The 27,537-nt window shown below is 38.3% G+C and overlaps 1 protein-coding gene across 1 annotated transcript; it reads left to right on the top strand.

Annotated features, from left to right (window-relative positions):
• Position 1: 1 nt before the first annotated feature.
• TFDP1 (transcription factor Dp-1) lies at positions 2-27,537 on the top strand. The gene is given in 5 exon segments (NM_001245244.1): positions 2-152; positions 894-1,005; positions 13,645-13,711; positions 23,775-23,881; positions 26,531-27,537. Coding segments are annotated over 4 exon segments (312 nt in total). The 5' UTR covers positions 2-152; positions 894-993; the 3' UTR covers positions 26,657-27,537.

The following is a 27,537-nucleotide window of genomic DNA, read 5'->3' as shown; positions in this document are numbered from 1 at the left end:
CACATGTGCAGTCGGGCGCCTCCGCAGCGGCAGCAGCAGAAGCGGCGGCAGCAGCGCGGCGGGCGGGGGGTGCTCCCGCTCCGCGCTCCGGGTCCCTGTCTCGGGGCGGCGGCGGGGGATGGAGCCGGCTCTCTCTGCCTTCGGCCGCTCAGGTGCGGGCAGCCCGCGCCCGAGGATGGGAGCACCAGGGGTTGCGTGGGACGGCGGCGGGTCGGGCGCGATGGGGATGGGGACGGCGCGGACCCGCACTCCGCCCGCCGCCCCTTCCCCCCGCGGCCGCCGGGCGCGTCCCCCCTTGCCCGCGCCCCCGCCGCCGAGGCGATTAGCGCGGCCCCTCGCTGCGGGGGGAGGCGGCGCGGGGCTCAGGGCTCTGCCCGGGCGGTGAGGCCCCGGTCGGGGGGCGCGGGCGGGCGCGGGGTGCCCGAGCCGCAGGGGCGGCCGCCGGTCTGTGCCGCCCGGTGTGGCCGCGGCCCGTCCGCCTGCGAGGAGGAGGAGAAAAGCGGGGTTGGAAGGCCCCGGGGGGAGCTGCCCCTGGGGCCTACTAGTGCCTGCTGCTGGAAATGGGGGTGGGGAGGAGGAGGCCGTGATCGCTGCCCGCGCCCGGCGCTCGGCGTTGGAAGGGGCGCAGCTGGACAGGGACCGGCCTCGCGTGGGATCGGGCGCGGGCTGGGGGAAGGGCTCTCACTGCCAGGGCACGGCTGGCTCGCCCCCGCCGTCGGGAGAGGAGTGCCCCCCACACGTGAGCCTGGGGCTCGAGGGACCAAAAGGTGATGATGGGAAACTTTTCCCTTTTTAAAAGCATGGTTGTTTTTTCAAAAAGAAGCTTAAATTGTACTTGGTAGTAGTCAATAATTTCAATTGTAAAAACTTTCCCTCCTTTCATTTTTTTATAGCTGGTGCTGTCTTTGCTTTCTGCTTTCCAGAAAATAGCATTGTCCCTGTGTCCTGCAGCCATCGAGATTTTAAGACGACTGGTTTTTAGTCTTTGGTAACATGGCAAAAGATGTAAGTATATTTGTAGCACATAAAACGTGGAAGCATAGAATGTTTCTATTAACAAAAGCAAATGGGGTCAGGCTTTATAATAACTGGCATTAATGAGTATGTGAAACTTTATCTATTCTGTGCATCAAGCCTAGGCTGTTTTCCTGTAGACAGTGTAAACCAGCTTCAGATCTGCTGCCATTTTTTCAGAGTGATTAATTTTGAGAATTCCATATGCTAATAACAGCGCTTGGGCCGTTTGCATTCACATTGAACACTAAAAAGCTTGGGTTTGGATTGGATTGAAAAAAACTCAGCACGTGTTGTTCAGATGGCAGGGCTGTTGTTGACTACTGTTGTCAACTAGCGTTGCCTTTCTTGAGTTCAAGAAGGCATCAGACATTTGAGGGAAGATGGTTCATTCTCCATATGTGTTCATTGTTTATCTTTGTCTACCAAATGATGCTTGTTAGTGTCTGTAAAAACAGGCTTTGGGAACTTTCACCGTAGATTTCCATTACTGCTGTTGTTAAAGTTTGCGACTTTGATTCTGTGGCCTGCCTCTTGGGGCACATTTGCTCTTCACCCCTTCTGGTACCTACTAAAAAAAATTCAGTTTATTCTGCCTTTAAGATGTCAGTCATTGTTCATACCTAATATAATAGGGTTTTCATGTTTTCTTATTGAAAATAAGACAATGGACTAGTCTGTATTCAAATTAGAACATATGTCCCCTTCAAAAAAGCCCAAAACCCCTAAAAAACAACAGCGTGCAAGCTAAAGAAAAGTGATACAATTCACTGGTTAAACAGCAGGTTGCAGCCTAATGTGGAATATTGTAGCTTTCAAATAGTGGGGATTTCCATGAAAGAGTGATTGGCTTAAAAAATAATCTTGTAGGGAATTTTAGTAGTTCAGCTGAAAAACATCTTAATGTGTGGAGAAGCAACCAGACATACGTAGTCACTCAAAGCTTGCCTGGAAGAGATAAGGGTGGCCAAGTACATTACAGATAGCAGAGTTCAGGGAATGATAGGCCATATAAGCGGGAAGAAAACGAAAGTGGAGTGTTATACTAGGAGATGGAATTGAAACAGCTCAAAGTAATTGAGATGCCAAAGTACATTTGTTTAATACTATCTTTTGGGAGAGAGATCAACTAAGTGAAGAGTTGCTAGCACCTGGAAATACAGATGAATGTCCTGCTGGATCTAAGTGAGAATGAGACATTTAAGAACAAACCTTATTTTTGAAAGATCTAGTTTATTCTTGTAAAGAGAGTAGTTAAGAAAGAAAGGAAGGAATAACCTACCTCAGAGTATACTTAAGAAATGGGGCAAGGTGCTACAGATACGAAAAGAAATGGCTTTCAGTATCTTTATTAAAGAAGTAATAAACTGAATTTGGAAAAATTAATATCTAGGTCAGGTTTTAGGTAAAATTTTAAGTGTACTTAAGCACTGGAGCGGAGTAGCTAGAAAGGGTATGAATCTATACTGAATATTGTCTAACCTGTTCTTAAAAACATATATATATACTTCAAACCTGCCTCAGGGAAGAAATATGAACTGCTTCCCTTTTTGCAGACTGTACCCACCATTACATGACACCTAAAATGTGTAGTGAGTGTTGGGAAATTTTAAATTTCTAGGTCTGACTATGGGCCCTATGAATTGTGATATAATGCTATAACATAGAGGTGTTGATTGGTATAACACTTATTTTAATTTTCAGAAAGGAAGAAATTTATTTCCATATTTCTGTTTGAAGTCCCAAGTTCTTTTTCAAGCAGAAGAATGGAATTAAGCATGATACAGGCAGTATCACTAAATTTCTGGGCACTGAGTCTCTGAAAACCTGTGTTGCTGTAAATTTAAACATTCTGATGTGAGAATATTGCTGTGATTAATGGCTTGTGGTTCTGCCATGTCACCCATCAAGTGCTCTAACTGTCTCTGAGATGTAGTGGTGAAGAAGATGGCATAGTTGGTGATTGCTCCTGCCCCTTCCTTCCCTTTTTCTCAGCAGAGCTGAGGTGGCTAAACTGTGGGAAGGGCTGTGCTGCCAGATCCTAAGTCTGGGCTTCAGGTGGCATTTCCATGGCCAGGCACATTCAGAGTGCTCCAACCTGGGAGTGCAGGCAAGGTGTGCATCCTGCTGGTGTCCTGTGCTGCTGGGCCAGTGTGCCATGGTGCCAGTGGAGCAGGGAGCCCTGCAGAAGGGGAAGGTGTGGAGACAATGCACCATGACAGAACACGCTCCTACTTTATGCTTCTTCCTTCCTGCTGCAGGAGAGCAGTTTTCCTTTTATTGTTCCTGTCCAGTTCTTCTGATGCCTCTTTTTAAAAACTATAATTTGATAAAATCTGCTGGAAAAGTCAAATACTTGTAAGAGTTTGCAGACTGAGACTTGATAATTGAGCAAATGGGGGAATGTGATGGAGAGTACTGGCAAACCCAGTGAAATGTTTTTATAAATAATCAAAGAATTGCGAAAGTAGTGATCAGGTAAGCTAGCAAAATAATGTGTATGTACTATATGGTCCAGGTCTAAATTCTGTGAAGTATTACTTTAAAGTGTATCTCTCTAATGCTTTTTAGAACATGCAATAAAGAGAAAATAAGCAGCAAACGTTGATTTTTTTTTTTTCATTTATATTTTGGGGTTTTATGCAAAATACTTTGATTTCCTCAGCAGTAGTCAGGAAACTATGAGATGGGGGGAAAAGGATTCATTCATACATAGCACCTTAATTAAGAGCCTGCAGGTGGAGTTTTAAGTGCATAATCACTATGTTATAGCTGGATAACTTGAAAAACAATAATGTAAAAAGAAATACTAGCTTGTGAAGGTTAGAGTATCCATGAGTATATTACTTTATGTTTTGGGTAGGGGATCTGAAGTGTAGTAGAGATAAAGGGTACAAAGAAGAAGCATTTTCCAGTGTGATCTGGCAATAGCAGTAAGTGCAGGCATTTTTGGGTTTATGCGCGCTGATGAAGCTGAGAACCAATTTAACAGAATCAGGCAGATGTGGTATATCACGTTTGATTCAGGACATCTTAGTTCCTAGGAAGACTTTACTGTTAGCGCAATTCAAAAAAGCAATGAAAAAATACATGTGGACAGGAGAAGAACAATTGCTGTATCTCAAGGACTTGCATACCTTGAGAGTGGGATCACTGCATTGCTTCTCAGAGTCTGGATGACAAGTTGAGGTCAGTAGGTTTTGGTACAGTTTTACACCTGCATTTGCACTGTGTGGGAAACTTCTTGGTCCTTGCATATGGGCAGTCTCTAGAAACTTCATCTTATCCAGAACTCCTCTTTCTGGTTAATCAGTGTCGATCTGAGTTTGCCTCGTCTCCTGTGAGCTCTTCCACTACTTACAAACTGGCACCTTCAAGGCAGGAGCTAAAGGAGCCAAATGTCCAGCCAAGGTCCTCAGTCTACTTGTTCTCCTTACTGGATTCATGGGAGTAATAGTGTGTGGGGAAATCAGTTCCCCATGTACAATGGTCACCGATCCACTCTTGGCATGCCTAAAACTAGCCAGGATGCTGCATTGAATGAAGTAGAAGGAATTACTTTAGCAGGAAAGCAAATTTGATACATTATTTTTTTCCAGCTGCAGCATAAGACTGAGCACGGTTTGCTGGCCACTTTTGTGTTCAGTTGTATGTTGAGAATTATCTGTAAATTATAACGATAAATACTTTTTTTTAATAGCATTGGTTAGTTACATTCCACCATTAAATTACCACCTTCTGTAGCATGTCTGAAGATCCAACTTGTGACCATGTTTCTCCCCTCAGTTACTTCTGTCACAGTTGAACTGTTGAGGCCTCTCAAGGAGCATAAGGAAAGAAAAGCTTGTGGATCTTTTCTCCAAGACTCAGTGTTACACAGGAGAGAAGAAGCAGGAACAGTGGAGTTTATTTTCTGCTGAATTTTTGTACTGTTAATACAACCACTTGCAGGAATTGGATCTGTTATTGAGGATAGTCTAGTGCATGGTATTACAGTGAATATCGAGAGAAAGGGGCTGTTCAAAAGGAATGAGTATGATTCCTTCTGATCTCCGAAATTACACTTATCAGAATAGATGAGTGATGTAAATGAAATAGTCTTATCAAGTCCTGTTGTTTGTGGTTGTTTCTGTCGTTCACCATTGATGGATCGCTTCAAGCCATTTAAAAAATAAATTGGTGCACTGAGAACTTGAAGTTGAAAAAAAATTTCAAAACTTTTTAAACCGATACACCACTGTTAGCTTTCAGAATTTCTCAGAGTAAAATACCTTTCTTGAGAGTTTTTCTTGAGTTACTGTTTCATAGGTAACTGACAGTGGTGTTGGCTTTGGAACTGCTTGTTCTAAAATTAGATTTTAAAATTTATTCTTAAAAATTATGTTCTACTGTCATCTTCTGCTTGAATTATTTTATAAGGGATTTTTCTCTTGATCCCTAGTTTGCATAAAAATGATTGTGTCTCTTTAGTTTTTTTATGGTACTTTCATGAATCTTAGTGAATAGTAGATATGGCACATATATCCAGTTTTGCAAAGGAAGCCCTGTGAACCTGTGGAAATATGAGGACACACAATACAATAGTGCAAAAAGTGCATCACCTGATCTAACATTTCTAAGAGATGTATAGACATGGGAATTAACGCTGGTGGTTTATTTTAGTTGAGTATTCAGAATACATTCAGGTTTGTAGTTTAATCTAGTGGATTTATTTCACAGTGTTACTAAATATTTTGCTCAAAGAATATTTAAAAAAACCCCACAGCAAACTGGTTTCTTCACACAATTTTACTGGATAGGTTGGTAGGGCTGATGTTTTTGTGGGAAGTCAAAATCTGTGGTTTTGTATTAATTTTTTTTGCCAGAACACCATAGAAGTTGTACTTTTTATTTCCATGTACTTCTGTGTGATGTTTCTTCATCAATCTTGAGCAAGTCTAAAAAAGTTGTTTGGGATGGATTAAAAACAAGAACCCAATGGAAGTAGGAAGACCACTTTATTTTGGACCTTTTTTACATGATGCACTTTCAATCCCTAGAAGGTATTGAGAAGTTGTCAAAACATTCTTCAGACTTTTCTTAAAATACCAGCATGCGTCTCTCCTTTTATGTTTATTTTTGGGTTATGTACTGGAAAATTCGTTGAGGCGGACTAGAGAAGTTAAGTCTTTGAGGAACTCAAGTGGTCATGCACCTTCTTTGATATCATTTTAGTTCAGTAGTTTGATCTACTTCTTTTGCCTTTAGTGAGTTCTAATGTGTCCAGAAGTTTGCAAACTAGTGATCAAATAATATTACAAAATTAGGTCTTTTAAAAAGGATCTATGTTTGGGATTTTGAACGTTGCTAATTTTTTTAATTTGCCTTTTCAAAGAAGGCAAAAGGAAAGTGATCTTTAAACTCTCTTTCATACATTCCAGGCATGCAGTCAGAGCTGTTTTTTTCCTGTACTGGTTTATATTATAAAATCAGGAGATAGCAGCTCAGAAGTTGCCTGTCACCTTGCCAGTTTATTTGTCTAAATGAAGCATTTTCTTGTTGCCTGTAAGTGTTAAACTTTATTAAATTGTATGTGCCAGTTAATGGTAGTGGCTTTATATAGGTATGCTGCAGTATTTTACTGAATAACTACACTGTGATGACAACAGGCTCAACAAAAATGCCAATTTTAGAAGTTAAGTTACACTGGGGATTAATTGTTTTAATGTTTGCATTTGATTGCATGATTATCTATTAATGGAGATTTATTATAGCTAATTAGGAGTGGGAAGAATGGATCAATCTTTGCTAAATGTTGTCTATATTGTAACAATTCTCAGGTAGCAGACAACTCGATTTTAAAGATGGATAATGGTCTGTATTCCCCAAAAATGCTTCTGGCTACTTGTCTTGTGTAACATTACATTTGCTAAGGGTTCCAGTATTGAATTATTGGTTACACAGATTTGGTTGAATGTTACTCTGTGAGCCACTGGAGCCTTGTAATACACTGATAAGGGGGTTGATGAAGAAAATGGTTCTGGAAGGGTCTTGTGTAATGTTATTTGTTGATTTCGGCTGTGGTTCAGGTGCTGATGAACAAGCTGCTCTGAAGTCTTGGTTTGGCTGGGAAAAAAACAGTCTTCTATGGTCAGACCTAGAATGGTTGCAGAACGTAGTTGTGGAAGTGGCTGCTGCTGGTACCTCCACATGTGGTTATTTAGTCCAGGAGGATACTAATGATGATTTTATTATCTGATTAATTTACGTGGTACATACAAGTGGAAAACCAGTGCTTTGTTGTCATGTTCGCTGCTAGGAGTCTCAAATTCAAATCTGTTTCGTTCTTACAGCTTCACAGTTAGTTTTGGGGACATCAGCTTTCAATTTTGCAAGGGTTGTATCACTTGAGTAATTGAAGTAACTGTAAGAAGCAACACCATGGAGTGACTTTTGACTCTTGAGGTGTTTTTGATCTGTTAGCTGCTTAGATAGGACCACCATTTGACTTGTCTTCAAAGTGAGTTCTTAATTTAATTTTTGCTGCATTCTGGATGTGTTGCTCTTGTCAGAAAGAAAAGCCAATAAGCTAATGGTCTTGACATATTCTGCGGTAAAGGAGACCTTGGGTGTCATTTTGTGTATTGCTCGGAGTCCAGCTTGCCCGCAGTGTCAGCAGAGCCTGTATCGACAGTGCTTGACTGAACTTCTTATCTGTATTCAGCTTTTTGCCTTCACAATTCTGTGGTATCGAGACGTTTATTTTGGTGCTTTGGCTATGCCTTCTTAGTTAAGGGTGCTAAACATTCAAATGTACTCTTTGAAAAGCCCATTTCTATGGTGTAGCTCACTGCTGAGTGGTTGGCAGACACATTAATCTTGAAGATACTGCCATGAACTGAGGATGTGATATGATTATCTCTGTTCCAGAAAAAGGCTACAGAAACACAGTAAAACAACACATCTGAGAATTTTGAACAATCAGACTCCTGTAGCCCAACTTCAAAAATTTTATGTTATTTATACAGTAAAGAATAGTTTTCACTGGCTTAATTTTCAAAATTAAATCCAAATGTTTTAAATTTAGGAACTTTTTGCCCTTTTCTACAGTATTCCTCTACTTAATATCTTGATTGCCCTTTATTTTTTGCAAAAATGAAATGGATGTATCATAAAAATAATATTTTGCAGTTGCTTAATAATTCATACCGAGAACATGTTTGCTCTGATCCCTGCATGAGATGGGAAACCAATGGGGAAAGTAGTTCATTATCATCTTGTTATAAATGACATCTGCGTATGGATAGGGATGAAAGAAGAATAAAGGTTGTTTAAGCAGTCTTAAAATAAGGTTGCTTATTTCTGATTATAAGCTTTATTCCAGTTCCACTTTGTAACTTTGCTTATTTTTTGTTGCTTCCTGATACTGAAATAAGGCAAACAAAACAAAGGAACCCTGCATTGTCAATAAAGTGGCCCATAGTAAAATTGCTTGGCATAGAGCCTTTGGACATGTTGCCTTTAAAATGACTGGGGATCATCATGGATTGCAGTATTGCACAAGATGGGTGGCTGTTTGCTAGTTGGCTTTGCAAATGCCTGTTCACAGCAGAGGCATCGTCCTGGGCATGGAACTGTGGAATTGCTATGGTTGGAAAAACCCTCCAAGATCAAGAAGTCCAGCCATAAACCCAACAGCACCAAATGCCCTGACAAGCTCTGGGTGGAAATGCTTTTCTTTCCCAATTCCTCCATTTTCTGATTCTGTCATTGCTACTACTTCTTTTCTAATTTATTTTGAACTTCACTGTCTGAGCTCCAGCTTATTTCCCCTTTCAGTTGTAGTTTAGATTGTGTTTGTTTTCCCACTTCCCATATTCTTCCCTTCTTCTCACAGGATTTGATCTTGTTGTTCCATTAAAACTCTCAGGTTCTCATCAGTTTTTTTCAGCGACTCACAGTTTCTCTACCTCAACTTCTAATTCTTCTATCTTCCATCTGATTTTCTGGCTCATTTTTCGTGTCTTTCCCGGCCAGTCCTGAAATTCTCTTTTTCAGACTGTCTCATTCTGACTCTCATTCTTTAACCATTCTTGTATCTGTGGCACCTGTATCTCTTTGTCAAACCCAGTCCTGTGCCTCCATTCTCTATGGGCTTCATCTGCTGTTAAGAACTGAAAAGTTCTGTTCTGAGAACCAACCTTGTAGCAGGTGCCTCTGTTTCCATGTTTCTCTACCCTTTTTGCTCTTCTTTCAGCACTTTTTCAGGTAGTGTCCTTAAAATAGGCTCATTACTTAGAAGAGGTATTTCTGTGGCACAAAAGCACCTTCTCTTCCCCACACTTATTTGAAGTAGTGTGGAGCAATGTGCCTCTTGGGTTAAATCTCATGTACGTAGCACATGTACTCGTTCAGTCTTGTTTTTGTCAGATAAACTTCTTGCTTTTATGGGTTCTTTGTCCTTTTGTCCAAATTCACCTTGCATATTTTCCTGTTTAGTTTAAAGGTTCAGTGAATAATTTGATGCTAGTTTTTATTAACAACTTGAATTGCAAGGCTGGAAAGTTGTGGAAGAAATTATATTTTTGTTGTAAGGATGTTGATTTTCCAGTGCGTAACTTCAGAGACTGCAAATAGTGGATTGTTAGTAAGATACTAAATTATTCTCTCAAATCTTTAGGGATTTTTTAATAACTGAAGCTATTTGCATCTTCAGAAAATTTTGTTTCAGTTTAACTTCAGTCCCAACAAAAAGATACTTCCCAGTTTACTGATTTTCAGGCTGAAGGGGCTTGTAGTGCCTTTCAGTTTTCACTTGTAAACAAAGCCAAAATAGACTTCCCAGTCCTTACGACTGCCGATGATCTCATAGCAGGCTAAAGCTAACTTTAGTTGATTTTTTTATGTTTAGCCATTCAATTAATTTCTTTTCCTTAGGAGCTCTGAATAATGAGCTGAGACCAAACCTCGGTGATGGTTGGGATCTCCACTTCACGACAGCTTTGGCAGTTCAAATTGCCAGATCTACTAATTTGTCCAGTGAGCTTTACCCTCCTTTCTGGTGATCTGTGGGAAGATACTAAATTATTACAGCTTAGATGCTGTGTTGGATGTCAAAAGCTATTTTTTAAAATCATTGTTGGCTTTGTTGTAGTGTGAAGGATGAAACTTGTGTCTGTTGCCTGTTTAGGATTTCAGGGGTTTCTTTTTGTAGCCATAGAGAAGTAGACATAGCCAATATGTGTCTTCAAAGAGGAAAACGTTGCTGAATTGTGAAGTTGAATCCACTTAATAAGCTTTCAAAATCAGATATTAAGAGCATTATTATTTCAAGCAGCCCCAGGAACACCATCAAAGGATGTAATGCATCTAGGAATTGAGAATCATGAGAAGATAAGAAGAAACTCTGGAATACAAACAGAATACATAGGAAAATAGTAAAAATCCAAACACCTTGTTACAAGTAGCTTGATAAGGGCCTAAAAGCTAAGTGTATTTTCTCATCAGAAAATAGAATTTCCTTGATGTCCTAACCCTTCCTGACAGAAAGTTACCTTTCCATTGGGGAAAATTCAATACTTTTTCCTGGGTGGGTTTTTTGAGGTGGGGGGGAGGTTGGTTTTGGTGATGTTTCGGGTTTTTCTTTTTTTTTGTTCATTGTGATTCTGCAGCTGTAATATACTGAATGGGAGCTGTAGTCACGTTTTCCTCTGCTTTATTTCTTTTTGGGCGCTGTGCTACATAGGTCCCAGAGGAGTAATCCTGGTGCTTCCTCCAGAATAACCTCGCTTGAAAAATAAGGAGCATGTCCTCAAAATGCACACTGAGAGATGTTTTGTCTAGTGTTTCCATTTCAGAATAAAGACACCAGAATTCTGTATGGGATGGCAGTTTTTGTTTTCAGTTTTCTGTGACCAAAACTTGTCCCTTTAACTGGGGATGAGTTTTGCTCACCTTAGAATTAAAAGTGCATCCAGAAGTGTGAAGCGCATACTGGGGCTGGAATAACAGAATTTTCAGTATGAATAGTGAAGTTCACTATTCAAAGTGAATATGAATAGTACTGTTTTGCTATGGGAGTCATGGTATTCTTTCCAAATAGCTTTCTTGAAGTCTTTCTGGGCATATGCTTACAAATGAGTTGAATATGTATATGCCATTTTAACTGCTAGAGTTGAACCTTTAGTAAGACACTGGTAGAAAGGCAGTGGAACTGTAACTCCTCTATTGGTCATTAGTATTATGGTCCCTAAGGAGACCACAATAACAATCACTGCTCGTTATTCAGTGATTGCTATCTTCTGAATTGTCCCAAATTGTTTTCTTGTATTGATTAAGTGTGGTGTTTATTCCCAAATGTTCTGTAGTTTTTCAGTGACTTTTGTACTTCCAGTCACACAAAAGCATGGTATAGGGCATGTATTGTTAACCTGAACCTTTGTAATGCTAGATTAAATTACAATTTTTGGAGTTGCATATTGTTTTGGGTAATATTTTTTCACTGTATGTTTTAATTATGCAGAAGAAGATTTGAAACTTATGAGATTATTTAATACTATGATGTTGGTTCATTTACTTAAAATGAATCGAAAAGATTCTACTGGAGACATTCAAATTTTTAAAAAATAGAATTGGAAGGGACCAATAAGTACTTGATTACTGAATTGCCTAATTTTCCAATTACTGAAATAGTGATTTGCATTAATACTTGAATTTGCTGAATATCACAGCTTAAATATTTGGTTTTGGAATATCACTGTAACTGACATGCACTCAGTGCAGGTTTGCTTTTGCATATTACGCCAATAAATGGATTTAATAATTCAAAATTATTAAATTAATGTGCTTAAAATAAACACATTACAGATTAAAATAGCCATTTTCTTGGTGGTTTTCTGATCAAACCCACAATATATTAAATGCTTTTCCAGTCTCATTTATAATCATTATTTATTCTCATGGAAAAAGAATTTGTAGGTGTCCTGAGTACAAGCCTCTTTTTGCTGTGGAATACAAACTTAAGTACTGCATTGAAAGAAATTATGACAGTGAGACTGCACTTCCTGCGTGGTTTAACACTTCTGTTTTGAAATTTAGAATGGGAGAATAAGGTAACAGCCAAAAATTTTCCTTCATGTTTTTCCATGGAGTTCCAGTGTTCTGGAATGTCATGCTACCATACTGTAACCCTAATGACATCTTTGTACACAATACTGGTCTCATATTGATGAATATACCTTTGATTTTGGAGGTGTCTGATGTAGTCTGAATTATGTGGTTAAATATGATAAAGAGTGAGGCTTATAAAGTGTTCTGGTGCCTGGGAACAGGATGGTAAAACTGTAATTTGTTTGAGTGGGTCTTAGAAATCCCTGCTGTGGGCAAGAAGGAGGACAGGCAGTGTTCTGAAACAACTGAAAAGTTGTTGCAGCCTCTCTGAAACTATGCTATTGTCTTACTGTTTTTAGGAGGGGAGAATGGAGGACAGAACTGCCACAGGCTTTTCGTTCTATCCATCTACTGTCTGCCCACTTATGGGTTCTCTGTGCATCCAGGTCCTCACTGCTGCCATGCCATTACAGCATGCTCTTTATGCCTTTATTCCAGCTTGTCTCCTATGCTCCATCATCTTCTCTCCCCATTCACACAGGAGAGAAAGTTTCCTGCTTAGTTTCCTGTCCTTGGTAAGGAATCCTTGGTCTGATATACCTGGATAATAATGGCTCCACAGCATCACCTAGTGGCTTCCTTGTTTTCCCAAACTTCTGTCGGATATCAAGTAGGGCTCTTCAGGTGGACTTGCACTGGTGAAGCTTTGCTGCTGACTGACAGCAAAGCACTTGATTCATGCTCAGGGTTGTCAGTAAGCCTGCATTGTACCTGCAGTGTGTAAAATGCAGCTCAGGGCTTTTCAGCCTCTGGAACACCATATGCTACACTCTGGTTAAGTACAGGTATTCACTTGCTGTTGTTTGTAAATGGAAACAGTATGTCCTGTGTTCATTAAATATTTTCTCAGAACTGTTTTGTCTGCAGGTACAAAGAAATTACTGCATCCTGTTCTCTATTCAATTAATAGTATTTTGAAAAGTAAAAACTACTGTGGGGTTTCTAAAAGGATGGTGATGACTTTGTAAGCCTTATGTCACTCTATAGCTTTTTTTATTTTGGAGTTTTATATTCTGATATTTTAAAAAATAATAATTGAATTCTCAATATATTTCATATTAGTTATATTTTTCATCATTAAAATGGCCCAGGCACTCTCCATGGTCTGTGCTGTTTCTGCTGTAATGTAATGTAACCTTGTGTATTAGGTGGGTAGTATCTACAGAGAGAAAAGTGTAGTTGCAGTTGTCTGTTAAAACAGTGCAAAACTGTGCAAAACAGTCTGTTAAAACTGTAAGAGTTTAGGACACAAATAGCAAAGTAGCTGTAAACTGATTTTCTGCTTGCTCTTAAAGGATATGGCATTTATAAAATCAAGACCTTAAAATTTGACAAGTACGTTCCCCCAAACAGTTCATAGTGGCAGGTTTGTGACAAAATGAGAGTGGTAGCAGTAGAGGCTACTGGTAAGATACCTTTCATCTTTACCAATAAAAGGTGATCTATGTTTGTAAAATTAATAAAAGTTGCTTTCTTTAACAGGCTGGACTAATTGAAGCCAATGGAGAGCTTAAGGTGTTTATAGACCAAAACCTAAGTCCTGGAAAAGGTAAGAGCACAATTCCTAGTAGGACTCTCCATTTCTTGATTTTTAGTTGTTATGCATTTTACTGGCTTTAAACTGCTTTCTTAGCATAGTTTCTGTAAAGTTTTTCTTAAGTTATATGATCAGTAAGCAAACTGTAGATTTGCCTTGGTTTATAATTGTCTTAAAACTACAGGTGCACTTCAGTGGTGGTTTGTCCTACATGTGATCTCCTTAGTGTAGCTTGTGTTGAAGTATAAAGACCAGGATGTTCTAAAGCATCTTTGGGGCACTGTGTTTTAGCAAATGGAAAAAAAAAATGCAAGGGAGTAGAAGTTTAAAACGGGTTATAACAGTTTTTACAATAGTGCATCCACTCTCCTGCAAGCTTACTTCAAAATATATTGTGAACAGAACTGTTTTGGTCTTGCAGATAATGCCTTTGCATCTGTGATCATGTAATGTCATTAAGCAATTTAATAAAACACAAGATATAAATTTGAACTTGAATAACTTGAGCTAAAAAACTGAGAGTACCTAAGGATTTAGGGAGTAAGGAGCTGCACTTTCCCAGTTAGGATAGTTTGGAGAAAACCAGAAGTGGCACTGAGTTTCAGCCACTTGCAGTTCTGCACAGCTATGGCATGTAACCTCTTCTGTAAACTGATTATGCTACATTTGAAGACTACATTTCATGTATTCTTACAGGAAGGCTGTTTCCAAAGCAAGACTGTAGAACTCTTCTCTAATTCCAGTAAAGTATATTCTTGTCAGTTTATGCATTCTGCTGGTGACAGTTGTTTATCAGGTCAATTTTCTTCAGCATGTGTACTGACTCTTGTAAATAACAACTGAGTATGAGACTCTTGTAAATAACAACCTTACTAGTTTGACAGCTAACTAGCCACTGTTTCCTAGATTGCTCATCAGATGTACTCTTTGTCCTCTGTGTTTTCCTTATTGTATCTTTTGAGCCTTTTTGATTGCTTTCATCAACTTTCTTGAATACAAGTGACTAAAACATGTATGATTCCCAAGTGAAGTGTCAGTCATTTTTGTATGGAGAGATCAATAATTCTTCTGTGTAACATTATATTTGGTTCATAGGCACCTCACAATATATTTTGGTGAAAAGACCGTTTTCCTTTTTTGTTGCTTCCTAATAATCACAGTCTGCTTTATTCTTGTGTATGACAGATGGTGTCCTTTGATAGGCTGTATGAAGTAAGGTGAAATTTATATTAACACAGTCATCTGCTTACTGTCTGTAAACCTTACTGTTGACTAATCTACTGGCTTTAAGTATTGTTGGAATACTCCAGTACCCCCAGATTAATTTGTAGTCTGGTTCAAGTGAACTCCTTTAGAATTACTGCTCTAGTATTTTATATACTATTTCAGGAAACCCATTTAACTTCTGTAACCACCAGTAGGTACAGTAAGTATTTTTTTGGCATCTCACTAGACTCTGTCTTGGACATTTCCTAGTCTAAAATACATATTGCTTTACCAAAGGGGGTTATCCCACTAAGTTGTCCTGTTCTGCATTTGGTGGAGAGGGCACTAAGGGTTGAGTGAAGACACGTATTAACTGGCAGAGGCGTATTTCTGTAAACACAGTCACACCCCCCTGAGCTAAAGAAGTGTGCAAGTAGGTACCTGATCCTTAACAGCTGTACCATATGTCCTAACCTTGTGGGCAGTAAAAGTGATAATTTTTCAGGGCAGATACTTTAGGAGGGTACATTTTACACCCACATAGGTGTCTAGACCCTGTTACAGACAGTGAAGATGTAGTCAAAACAGTGCAGTCTAGATAGCAAGAACTGGAAGTATGACTCTTCCATTATTACATAGCTCTAAGTAGAAGTGGTCAAATTGGAGGGCATGTTATTGCTTATAGAATTTTGTAAATAAATTTAAGTTCTTAATTAGTTTATTATAGCCCTGCACTTTGTCCAGTTTGAGAGTAGAGCTCTCTACTCTCAATATATAACACAGCAAACTGAACAATCCTTGGCCCATTTCTATATCTCATTGCTTTTAGGGGAGTTCTGTGAAGTTAATAGACAGTAACTGATTCTTAATATAGAGAAGAAACAACTATTTCTCTTAGCTTCACCAATTTGTGGATCTTGTCTGTGTTTTATGTGCAGACTCTGTGGTCTTGATCAGAGACTTGCAAATATTTGTCACTTAAAGTACTCAGATATGTATCATAATTTATTCACTGAAGTAGTATTTTTTTTTCTTTGCCACTTTTTATAATTTTAGGGGGTTTTGTGCAGTCTTTAAATGTTGACTGACAACTACATACAAAGTACTATGCTCTCTCTGAAAATATCTGTCTGCATTGCATGCCATTATATCAACAAGGTGCTGTTCTCTTCTATTTTTTTAAATCTGTGCAAAATTTCTCTTAATTTCACAATGGAGAGGATTTAGTCCAGAACAGTCATGGAGTAAGCTTTCCTAGGGTAGCAGAAGTGTATCTGGTATACTTTTTAGGGTGAGTTGAAGGTGGTTAGGGAAAAAAATCCTTAATGTTCTTATCTGGTGGTCACCATTTAAAGGGTTTTTTATGGGTTTTTTTGTTTGTTTGTTTGGGTTTTTGTTTTTTTTCTTCGTCTTCCCCTTTGTATTTGTATTTCTTTTAAGGAAAGAAATTTTGTATTTTTCTTTGTATTCCTTTTCTTGAAGTTGCAAGTCAATCACAAGAAGAGATTGAGAGTACATTACATGATTGATACTGGTTGTGGGGTCGAATCTCCCTACTGTGTCAGATGAGTGGTTTGTTTAGCCCAATCTGCTGCCCCTGACAGCTGTAATATGGGGCAGGCTCTTGAGGGAGAATGCAGGAGCCTGACTGCTTTTTGAAGTTCATTCTTCTTATGCTTTTACAGTACTCAGAGTCACTGGATTAATAATGCTGAGGGTGCATTCCATCATAATTTTGGAAAAGTCCAACTTTGAAACTCAGTGGATTGAGAAGAAAATCCAGCAAGAAATGTATTACTTGCTTCAGCTTCTACTTGTTGTACCCAGATGTGAAAGGAGGAGGAGTTCAGCTGTCAGAGGAATAAAGGTTTTACGGGGGATGGTAGAGGACAAAAAATGACTTGTGTGCTGGGTCCTAAGGACATGCTTGCAAAACAGGGTTAAAGAGAAAGAGCAGAGTATTGTTACTGAAACAGTTCTATAACATCGTTGTCAGCAGTCTGTAAGGTATGTGTCTAAGTAGTAGGTATATGGGTCACGTATGAAAGCTCAGCAAGCAAAGATTGACTTTCCTGGCCAAAACAGGTTATGATGCAAAAGTTCTCACAGCCTGAACAGCTTTGTTGCAATTTGCTTTCAAAATGGGCTGTGAATCAGCTTCTGTAAATTTTTAATCTGCACTGGCAGAAGTATGGAAACTGGATAAATCCTTTTCAGACTTGAGTTTTGGTGGTAGGGTTATGTTGCTGTTGTTTCTTAGATGAGTAGTAAAGAGGGGACATCACCATCTTGCTGAACACTTATGCTGAGCAACCTCTTGCTCAAAAAATCCTAAAGATTTGGAATCTGGTAGAGTGGGTTAGAGAGTAATCTCTGTATGTAGTCTTATCCATGCACTCATTCCCTGACTGTTCATTAATGTCTGCTGACAGAAACAGGTTACCAGTGTAGACAACCTTTTTACTTCAGCAAACATGGATGTGCTTCCACTTATCTCCTGGAGAGACTGATCTTAGAGAAACTGGTCTCAGCCATGAACTCCAGATTAGGATTTCTGTTTTAAAGCAGAGACAGACTTTATTTGTTTTAAGAGGAGAAAACAGTATGTAAAAAACCTCAAACAAAAACACAATAAGCCCCCAAAACCAAACAACAACGCCACAGAGGTTTCTTCAAAATGAGGAATGCATGTAATTTTGAATAAATTAGTCATGCACATAAAATACGTTTCTAGAAAATGCTCTAAAAATTTATTGCTTCAAAGCCGTCTGTAGTGTGAAGTGAGAGGTATCAGCCTATTTGTGGTAGAAATGAGATGGCAGCTTGTGTTTCCTCCAGAGCTTGTGCAAACTCCAGAAGAAGTTGCCTGTAAATTTGCCCATGTTTTCTGATGCCCCTGTGTATTTCCATTACGGGAGGGTAACACTCCATATAGCCCTGAAAAGAAGTATGACTGTGAAAGGTTTGTTTTATGTGGTAACCAGGAAGCTGGTTTCCATCTGACTAATTAATTTTGAGAGTTAGCAAATACATATGGTTTGGAAGGATAGGAAGAATTTTTAATAGGGGCTGAACTAGCAAAACTTCTTGACGAGTTTGTGTTTTCTGAATTTGACAATGAATTTTAGAAACTGAGAATTTTTGCTGTTTCTAGAGGATACATTTTGAAGAAAATGGTTACATTTTGGTCCTTGTCGTATTCAGATGACTGTTGATATTTAAGTATTAAATATATTTACATAAGTATTAAATAGAACATGATTCAATTCTAATCTTGCCCCTCACTTGTGGAGAAATTTGGATGAAAGAAATTATTTGCTTCAGATGGGTGAGAGGGAAAAGGTAACCAGTGGTGTTTAATATTGTATTGAAATTAAAGCTCTTAGTTTAAAAATTACTCAGAAAGAAAAGTTGGATCTTCTCTTACGCCAGTAGGTGGCATTACTGGTATGTAACCAGAAAATGATTTTAAGATATGTCTCTAGCTGTTTTCACTTCTTATGCTTTAAAAAAAGGTTTACCATTTTATAGGCTAATTATATTTACATTTCAGATAAGAAAAAAAAATCAGAGACAAACTTGTAACATTTTAAGGTGTGTTTAGACTTGTGTTTCAACACTGCCTAACTATAAGATTGTTTTGTTCTTTTTATTTATGTGGCAAGAAACTTGCAGTGTAATGTTATTGTTACTTTTACTTGAAAATTCATATTGCCTGATTTTTAACAGTGACTGGAATTGTTCCTCTGGAATAGAACAAGACATCAATTTCAGAACCCATGAATTATGCTTCAACAAACAGATACATGCTTGAAATTGGTTATAAAATGTGTATGTATTACTGCAGCTGAGCAAAATCCAATTAATATTGTATCAAGTTAAGCTAAGAAAATAAAATTCCTTCTGGAAGTAGAAATGGAATTTTGGAAAGTCTAAAAATGGACCCCAGTTTATATCAACACAGACTTGGAAAAACTGGTTTGTAATAGCTGAACTATTACTAGTCATATACAAATATAGTAAGAATTACGTAGAAGTCTGAGTTGATGTAATCAGTTAGTGAGTACTGCACACTGGGAGACATGGATTTCTGCACAAAAGTTCAGAATTGCTGTATGAGTATGTTTGTTGTCTTAACAGGATGGTGTGGCTTCTTCAGTAAGTAGAGGTGCTTTTACTTGACTTGGCACACAATAGGAGAGAATCATCTGTGTGTTGTCGCACAGAGACCCTCAAAAAGAATTATGTATTTTCTGAAAATTAGCATATAACTAACTAATAAAATAACATGAAATATCTGTGATGTTCCTGACAGAGATGTTAACAGCTATGACATCACAGGAGTGACATGTGGGGAATCAGCTCCCAGGATATAATTGTCACCTCTATTTTATGACAGAACTTAGTTTGTTAGAGACTACATTACAAGGGAACTGAGTTGCTTTTTGTTGACTGCTCTCTTTTTCTCAAGTAAAGAAAACATAAAGGCAAGTTACTTCAGAAAATGGTAATCTAGAATGAATCTGATTTTCTGTCCCTGAGGCAAGGAGTACCAAAGCCCATCCTCTCTATCCTGAACACAAAGTTCAAAGTCACTATTGTTTCAAGAACTGGAGCAGTCAGCTTTTCAGGAGATTAACCTCACTGTCTGCAGAGGGCACTCGTTTGTTTCATACGGTGTCTTTTTTCTGTGTCATCTTAAGATTTTTTAAATGTTCTAAATTAACTGCATCACCTTCCTTTAAACTGTCAAAATTCTGCAAGGGATTCCTTCTTTTTGGTAAAACTCTTTGGTTTGTTTTTATATGCAAGCAAAGGCCCAGTTAACCAGTAGCCAAAGAGAGCACTTACTTGTCTGTAGACAGATAAATAGCAGATTTTGTTAGAGTTTGCTGCTTCTTTTGATCTGCAGATTTTTATGCCATTACTCCTTGATTCCATCTGCATGAGTATCTTGTATTTGGAGATATTCTGGAACATCATACTGATGAAGTTCTACTCCCCTTTAGGTTTAATGATTGCTTTTAAGTTACTAAAAGTAGTTTTCCAAACATTTTTGACACTGTGAATGTAAGTAGTAGTGGTAGTAGTTATATCCTTCTCTATACTTTGTTTTTTCTGCTCTACATGGCATTTTCCTGTGGTTCTCAAAGTCTTTAAGGGGGAAAAAATGATGTGTCAGTATTAGCAGTATTAATTTGTTTTGAAAAGGAGACTTGATGACAGTAAAACTGTTTGCAGACTTGTGGTTTTAATTTTTACATGCTGTTATGTACACTTTATGTTGTCTACAAAATATAGGATTATTGGGGTTGCACTGATTGCTGAGTAACAGTAATTAAGAAATTAGTAGTAAGATTTGAGAAGCTGAGCTGTCAGTCACTTGCAAATCTAAGCTGATAAAATTACTTCTGCTTGTATTTAACAAACAAAAACCTCCCACATATTATGAGCCTTTGAAAATGCAAATGAGTATAAGTAAAATGTTTGCATGTGAGGCAAAAGAGAAAATAGAATGCACTTGGACAGAGAAATTGAAAATATCCTCTTATTTCTGTATAATTGAGCAGTTATGCTCATGATAGCTTTTAAGTTGATTTTGACTTTAGTTTGCATGGTGATGCTTGTGTTACTGTTCTTTCACTTACATTTATGTTTCCTTACAAGTCAGTTTGTGCTGTACATAAAGATGAACCTCATAGTTTCTGTTTAGAGCCATGTTGTTCAGTTGCAGGAATTAACTCTGGAACAGCACTACAGGAAATGTTCGTGTTATTAAAGATTTAAAGAAACATAGTGTGTGCTCGATCTTTCACATGGATGTTTTAGTTGCAAGATGGCCATTTCTTTTCAGAAAATAAAATTATTAATAACAGGAGGCTGGAGACCATCTAATAAACCTTACCTTCAAAGCAGAATCAGCTTCGATGCACAGAGCCTTCAGTTCTTGAATTTTGCTGTGTATCACCAAGGAATCTCCTATGCAGCCTGTTGCTGTGCACTGGCTTTGGCAATTTCCGTGGCTGGAATTTGCCATGCCACAACTTGTGACTATTCCCTCTTTTCCTTTTGTTGTGTCCTCTGTAATTTCTATGCTTCCCTTTCATAGTTGAAGGCAGTGATTTTTGCATTTAACAGTAATTTTTCCTTGCTCCATCTTAACCTTCTCTTCCAGAGGCTGAACACACCAAGCTCCCTGAGCTTCTCCTTGTGCCGGATATATTCCAGTACCCAAGGCACTGGTGTCTTCCTGCTGTACTCTCTCCTTTTTGCTAGTGCCTCTCTGGCACCATGGGCTCCAAAACTGAACAGTCATCCAGGGACAGCATAAGGACTGCTGAACGAAAAGGAATAATCACTTATTGTTATATGCTTCCAAATGCAGCCCAGGATGTGTTTAAGTCTGTGTTAGCATAGGGGAGCCCCTCTGGGTTGCACACAGCTTCTTGTCTGCCCAGGCCCCCTGGCACTATTGATATAGTATCAGGAGGAAAGAGAGCAGCATAGTCTGCACCAGTTTGTGAAGGGCTCAGATCATGGCAGATGAGTGTAAGTCAGATTTGGTGGCGGCTCGGTTGAGCACGTAACAGAGAAGCAATGCATGTGTGGACAGATGTGATAGTGGCCTTCAACAGGGCTTTTCTAGAAGGAGGTGAAAAGGCAGGGTCTGCAGTTACTTCTTTTCAAAGTCATGCTTTGAAAGAGTCAACAACCATGTGGATAAGGATTATCTAATCAGAGCAATGTCCTTGGATTTCTTAAAAATAATAAAAAAAATTTGATTATCAAGGTCCTTAATCAGCCTGTTAAGCTAAGGTGTGATAGAATGGGATGGTCCTCCCATGGGTTAATAATTGGTGAAAACTGAACTTGGTACAATGAGTATCCCAAGTGAGCTATTAGCACTAAAGAAAGATCTTGAAGTTGTAGGTTATTTTAATGAAAATGTGGTATCAGTGTTTGGGGGGGAATTTGTAGAATTACGTAAAAAGGAACAGGGAATAAAATAGTAAACAAGCTATACATAACATACTGCATTCCTTGGTCATGAATATTGTATGGATGCCTGTCATCTGCAAAAGAAAGGGCAGGAGAACTAGAAAGCAACAGTGGCCATCTGAGGTAAGAGAAAGTTGCTTAAAGCATGGTGCTCATAATGCCAAGGTTGGGGGTTTGATTCCTGTATAGGCCATTCACTCAAGAATTGGAATTGATGATCCTTGTGAGTCCCTTCCAACTCAGAATATTCTGTGATTCTGAGAAGATGATCAAATAGATCAGGTGTCTTAACCTTGGAAAGCAGTTAAAACTCCTCTTTTATACTGAAAATACAGTCTTCAGACTGCACTGAATTTTTTAAAACAGTGAGAAGAAGTTAAAAAAAAAAGACCCCCAAGAAGCTGAGATAAAGCTACACAAGCACTGCAAGTCAGGATAGTTTATATTGATTTATTGTATTCCACAGAGAGAAAGAACAAGCACAATTCTGATCATGATAGTGATGAGTGTATTTGGAGGGACAGGAATGTATAACAGACTTATGTTACTGGATAGCTGCTGACTTTCTGAAGGAGCACTGGGAAGCTGGTTAGTAATGGAAGAAGGACATACTGTGCATCCTGTTTGGGAATAGATTGGTGACTGAGAGTAAAGTCTTAAGTGAAGCTATTACTTTGACATAGTGTAGTAATAGCAGCTGGGAAATATCTGCCTTCTGGAAAGCAAGGGGTTAAAGAAGATATGACTTGTCCTCAGACTTCCTGTAGATTTCCTGAATGTGTAAAGAGAGATAATAGGCATTAAGGCAGTTACAACCCTCCTGATACAGCCCTTGTAAAAATACTAACTTACTGCTTCTGTATTGGACAATGGGGAAAAGAGGAATGAGAGTTGTACCAAGTCCTTCTGACCCCACTGGCCTCTTTAAAAGTCATCTCAGGGAAAAAACTGCTGAACCTGACAACCACTTGACAATTGATTTGGCAAAAAAAAAAAAAAAGTCTCCATTATTTTAAGACTGGTTTGTTCATCATTTTCTTACTGTAGTCAGCCTTTGTTGCTTCTTTTTTCTTTGCTCTGTTTTGTTGTTGGCTGGGGAGTTTTTTGTTTGTTTTAAATAGGTGGGTTTGAGGTTGTTTCTTCTAAACTTTATCATGGAACATCAAACTGCTAGTGGATACCTGCATTGTTATTTTTGTAGTTGATTTATCTTTTACATGCCTTAAGACTTGCTTTACCTACCAGTGCTGATTGTGTATAGGTTATGAACAGGGAGAGAGAAAACTACCTTTCCTGCAGGGTCAGTGTGCTGAGTTGCGTGTATTTTTCTGAAATAATGGATTCTTGGGGTTTGTTCTTTATTGCCCTGCCTTCAGCTGGGAGGGGACACTGACAGGAAAGTTGGGAATATTCTCTTGGAAAGGCCTGTTCCAGCCAAATGTTATCTCCTGCAGATCAGCATGTCTCAAAAGGCTGTGCCATATGCTATGGCATTGGGCATGTTTGTCAGGTGGTTCTGAAAATGATTTCAGTAGCCATTAAGGGTAAGGCTAGAAGAAGAGAGGAGTGTGCTTTTTGTCAAATGCTGGTTGCCCCTATTACTCTGCTTTAAGAGAAGAATTGGAATACAAGGAATTAAAACATACTCATATTAAAACAGTGACTGGTAAAGTTATATAGAAGAAAGTTTGAGAGAACGTACTGAATCTTAATTTCTTTTTTTGCTTCAAATGTGTAAATGCTACATTTATATTGAGACTGCGTGTTTCAGGGCTAGTTTCCAGTAATATGCATTGGTAGTATAGATGAGACTATTTGCTAAAATAATACTATGTACTGACCTGAAGCTCTCTACTTGTATTTGTTTTAGGGGTTGTTTCCCTATTGGCTGTTCATCCTTCTACAGTAAATACGATTGGAAAACAGCTCCTGCCAAAAACATTCGGACAGTCTAATGTCAACATTGCACAACAAGTGGTAAGGAGACTCTGGGGTTTTTTTTTTTGTTTGTTTCTTTGTTTGTAGGATGTGGGTTTGTTTGGGTTATTGGTGTTTTTGTTTGGGGGTTTTTGTTTGTGTATTTCGTCTGGTTGTTTATTTAAATAGTTTTATTGCTTGTCCTATTATTTACACATACTGCAAATCTGATGTAGCCTGGTAGTCTGTATCACTCATCATGGGCAGATAATCTAAGTTTGTTTCTAATTTTAATAGATTTAGGTTATATAAAAAATGTATTGCATAAAGAAGTTCAAAGGTGATGCTCAAATCGTCATGAAGCTACCTCACTGTTCAGGTGGCTTTATATTTTGTTAGTCTTGCCATTTAAAATCAGTGTCTCTTTCAGATTCTGCTCTGAAATCTGGCATAGGGAAATTTAAATGAAGTCCATAAACACGTTTTAATGACAATTTGAGCTAAGTGGGATGAAATTGAAAATAACTATATTTTATTGCTTAATTTAAATACTCTTTTGCTGAAATACTTATTTTGAGCTTTGTGTGAGATGTACGAAATCAGATACTCCAAAGAATCTTATAATGCAATAGATAATAAATAGGTTATAGTAATTCTTTCAGTAATCAAAATTAGAATTCAGTGATCTGAGTAGAAGTGGTCTCAATCTTCTGGAAAGCAACTCTTAACGTGTAACCATCTGAACTAGAGTGTCTTATATTTGGGGTTCTTCTTGATATGAAAGCAGTAGACTAGATTTTCAATGTAGAGTAGGTGTTAATCAGACTTCTCTGTCCCACTCTAGAAATGAACCTGTGAATTTGTGCACACTTCATTTCTTCCTTTGTAGAGTTGAGTATTTCGGGACTCTCCTGAGTGGAGTAGAAGTTCAGGATTTGCTGCTGCCAGTTTGTTTTTTCTCCAGCTATAATTCTTCTCCTCGCCCCTGCCCCTGTTCTGCTTTGGCTTTCATCTTATTGCAGGGTGATACAAATTCTAGCAGTACAGTGGTGGGGCTGCTCATGGAATTAGTAAGGCAGAGAGCAGGACTGTCTGCAAGCAAGGTGTTAAAACATCTCTTGCAGTCTTCTTCCAATTTTTCCTAGGGAATAGAAACCAGCTAGCAGCTTTCTTCAGTTCTCCATCTAATCTATTTACTTGAGTAGCACACGGGTGGTTTTCACACTCTTTGGAGACATTTGGTGAGCCAGAGCAGTTGGTATCAGAACTGACAGTATTTTCTTTCATGGGGATAAAGTGAGCAGGTTCACATGTGTCCTGTGCCAACATTCCTCACCTTCATGCCATTTCCTACAGTCGTAAGTTTTGTTTATCAAAAGCAGTAGAGGAGTTTTTTTAGCTTTTCATAAGAGACAGAAACATTTCAAGTATGGTACAATGCTTCTGGAAAGGAGTACCTAAGATATTCTGGCTGTCAGAAGTGGATATAACAAATATATACATTAACTGCTCAGAGGATGGCATAATATAAAAAGAATATTTGGGGAAAAATACAGCTGTTTGTCTTTCCAGACAGCTGAAATCATGGACATCCAACAGTCACTAGACTGCCTTTGGTACCATCTATGTAACTTTCACACATAAAATGTTTCATTTTCAGTTTTTGTGTTTTACTCTTGTTGAGACTTAACTGTTGGAGATGGCCCAAGGAAGAAAAATTAAGTTTTGCTGCTCAGACAGAATGTAGCTGCAGGAAAATATGGCAAGCTTGTGGGTGGTTATGTGTTTAGGTTTGTTTTATGTTTTTTTCGTTTACCTGCTGTCAGGGATGCAACCAGCTGTTTCCACTGGGAGGTAAATGTACCCCAAAAAAGTAGATATTACAAAAGAGTAATCTATATGATATAATTTTTCCCCCATAATGCATATTTTCTAGACAGTTAAATTTTAAACAATTCAAAGATAAAAACCATGACCTGCAAAAGAGGGTGTTTTGTTTAGCTAGTTTCAGAGGTAGGAGGGCACAGTTCTGTGTGCTGATGTATGTACTATTACTTGTGGTCAAATTGCCACATCTTCAGGACAGTTCACATGGAGGCTGGAAGACTGTGCTTAGCCAAGTATGTGCTCTTAACGTGTTTGCAATGGAATGGGTTTGCTTAATTTGATGTCACTCACTCCAGTGATGAGGAAAGTTTGCCCTTATTCTTTCTCATCTCTAACATAGTAGTTAGAGGCTGACTCCAGGAGAGAGGGTTCTTGAAAAAGCTCTGCATTATCTCTCTGGTTGTACTGATTTTCAGATTTTCTTATATTCATATTTTAACTGTAATTTACTGCAGCATCCTTTCACATAATTTGGTAGGACAGGGTTTTTTTCCCCTCCTTTTTTTCCCCCCATTTTCCTTGGAGGGAGGGAGTGTGTGTGTGTTTTGATCTTGTCTAAGTTAGTGCTGAACAGTGCTAAGAAATCCACCAAGCATGAAAACTTGATTTAAGGAGGTTAAAATAGAAATGTTCGTATCTTAGGGTGTTGTCTAACTATATTAACTGTAGTCAGAATTTTTTTATACAAGTGTATATAAATTAGATTCATCTAAGAGAAGTATGTAAAGTACTAGTGTTTGGATAATGCATAATTTCAATTGTATCACTTACAAATGTCTTGGAATTCTTACCATTTTCCAAATTATTTTATCTTTACTGTAGGTTATCGGTACACCTCAGAGACCTTCAGCGCAAAATACTATCCTGGTAGGAAGTCCACATACGCCTAACACACATTTTGCATCACAGAACCAGACTGGAGATTCTTCACCTTGGTCTGCTGGGTGAGCAAAATGAAAGCTAGAAAGGATTAATAAAATGTTGGAACATTTGTTTTAAGTGTTGTGATAGTGTACGTACTCCTCAGACTAGCAGTGTGCAAAAAGTCTTTTCCTTTTCATCAAGAGCACTTCACCACTGAAGTCTGTTGCTCTAAAATAGGGAGTAGGCACACAGCAATGAGTACCTCTTCTTTTCTTGTAAAAGAATGCAGAATATTTTCTGTAAGCTCTGATAGATATTCTGACATTACTAACATTTAGACAATTTAGGTCCTAAAAGGACACAGGAATTTGTCTGATTTGATTCATGATTTCTCTTATGCTGGTGTATTTTCAGAAAATACTGTGTATTTCTAATTGAACAAGGGTATCCCAGAGTGTCATTTGAAATAAGAATGTAGTCCTTCTAGAGAAAAAGTATTAAATAAAAGGAATGCATTCTTTCGGTGTGTTTTTTTTTCATGCAAGCATGTTTTTAAGAACATCTTGTTAAATGTAGTTGCTAAATTTATTATCGGTAGCCTGTTACACATAAATAGATTTCTACTTTGGAATTGTACAGTGAAATGAGATGTAAGAATTGAGACATCCCCTTGCTGAAACTAATTTTGTTGATACTTGTATTTTTCCTCTAGTTACAAGGAAATTTTTATATAAAAACTTTGCAAAGCAGAAAACTTCATTATACTGCTTGTATCTTGTAACTCTGAAGTTCTAATAGCAATTTCATATACTGTATAACTTCAAATTGTGTTATAGTAATAGTGTAATGTTTAGTGAGTTCAACCAATACCAGACTTTGTTCAGTCAGTATCAGTATCACATTGCATGGAAAATGCTCGATCCATGTGCTACTTAAAAATAAAAATTTTAAAAAAGGACAAAAAA

The sequence above is a fragment of the Taeniopygia guttata genome, chromosome 1 (genome assembly GCF_048771995.1).
Source record: "Taeniopygia guttata chromosome 1, bTaeGut7.mat, whole genome shotgun sequence".
NCBI classification, from domain to species: Eukaryota; Metazoa; Chordata; class Aves; order Passeriformes; family Estrildidae; genus Taeniopygia; species Taeniopygia guttata.
Note: the sequence above shows the minus strand (reverse complement) of the source record. Positions and strands in the feature narration are given on the sequence as shown.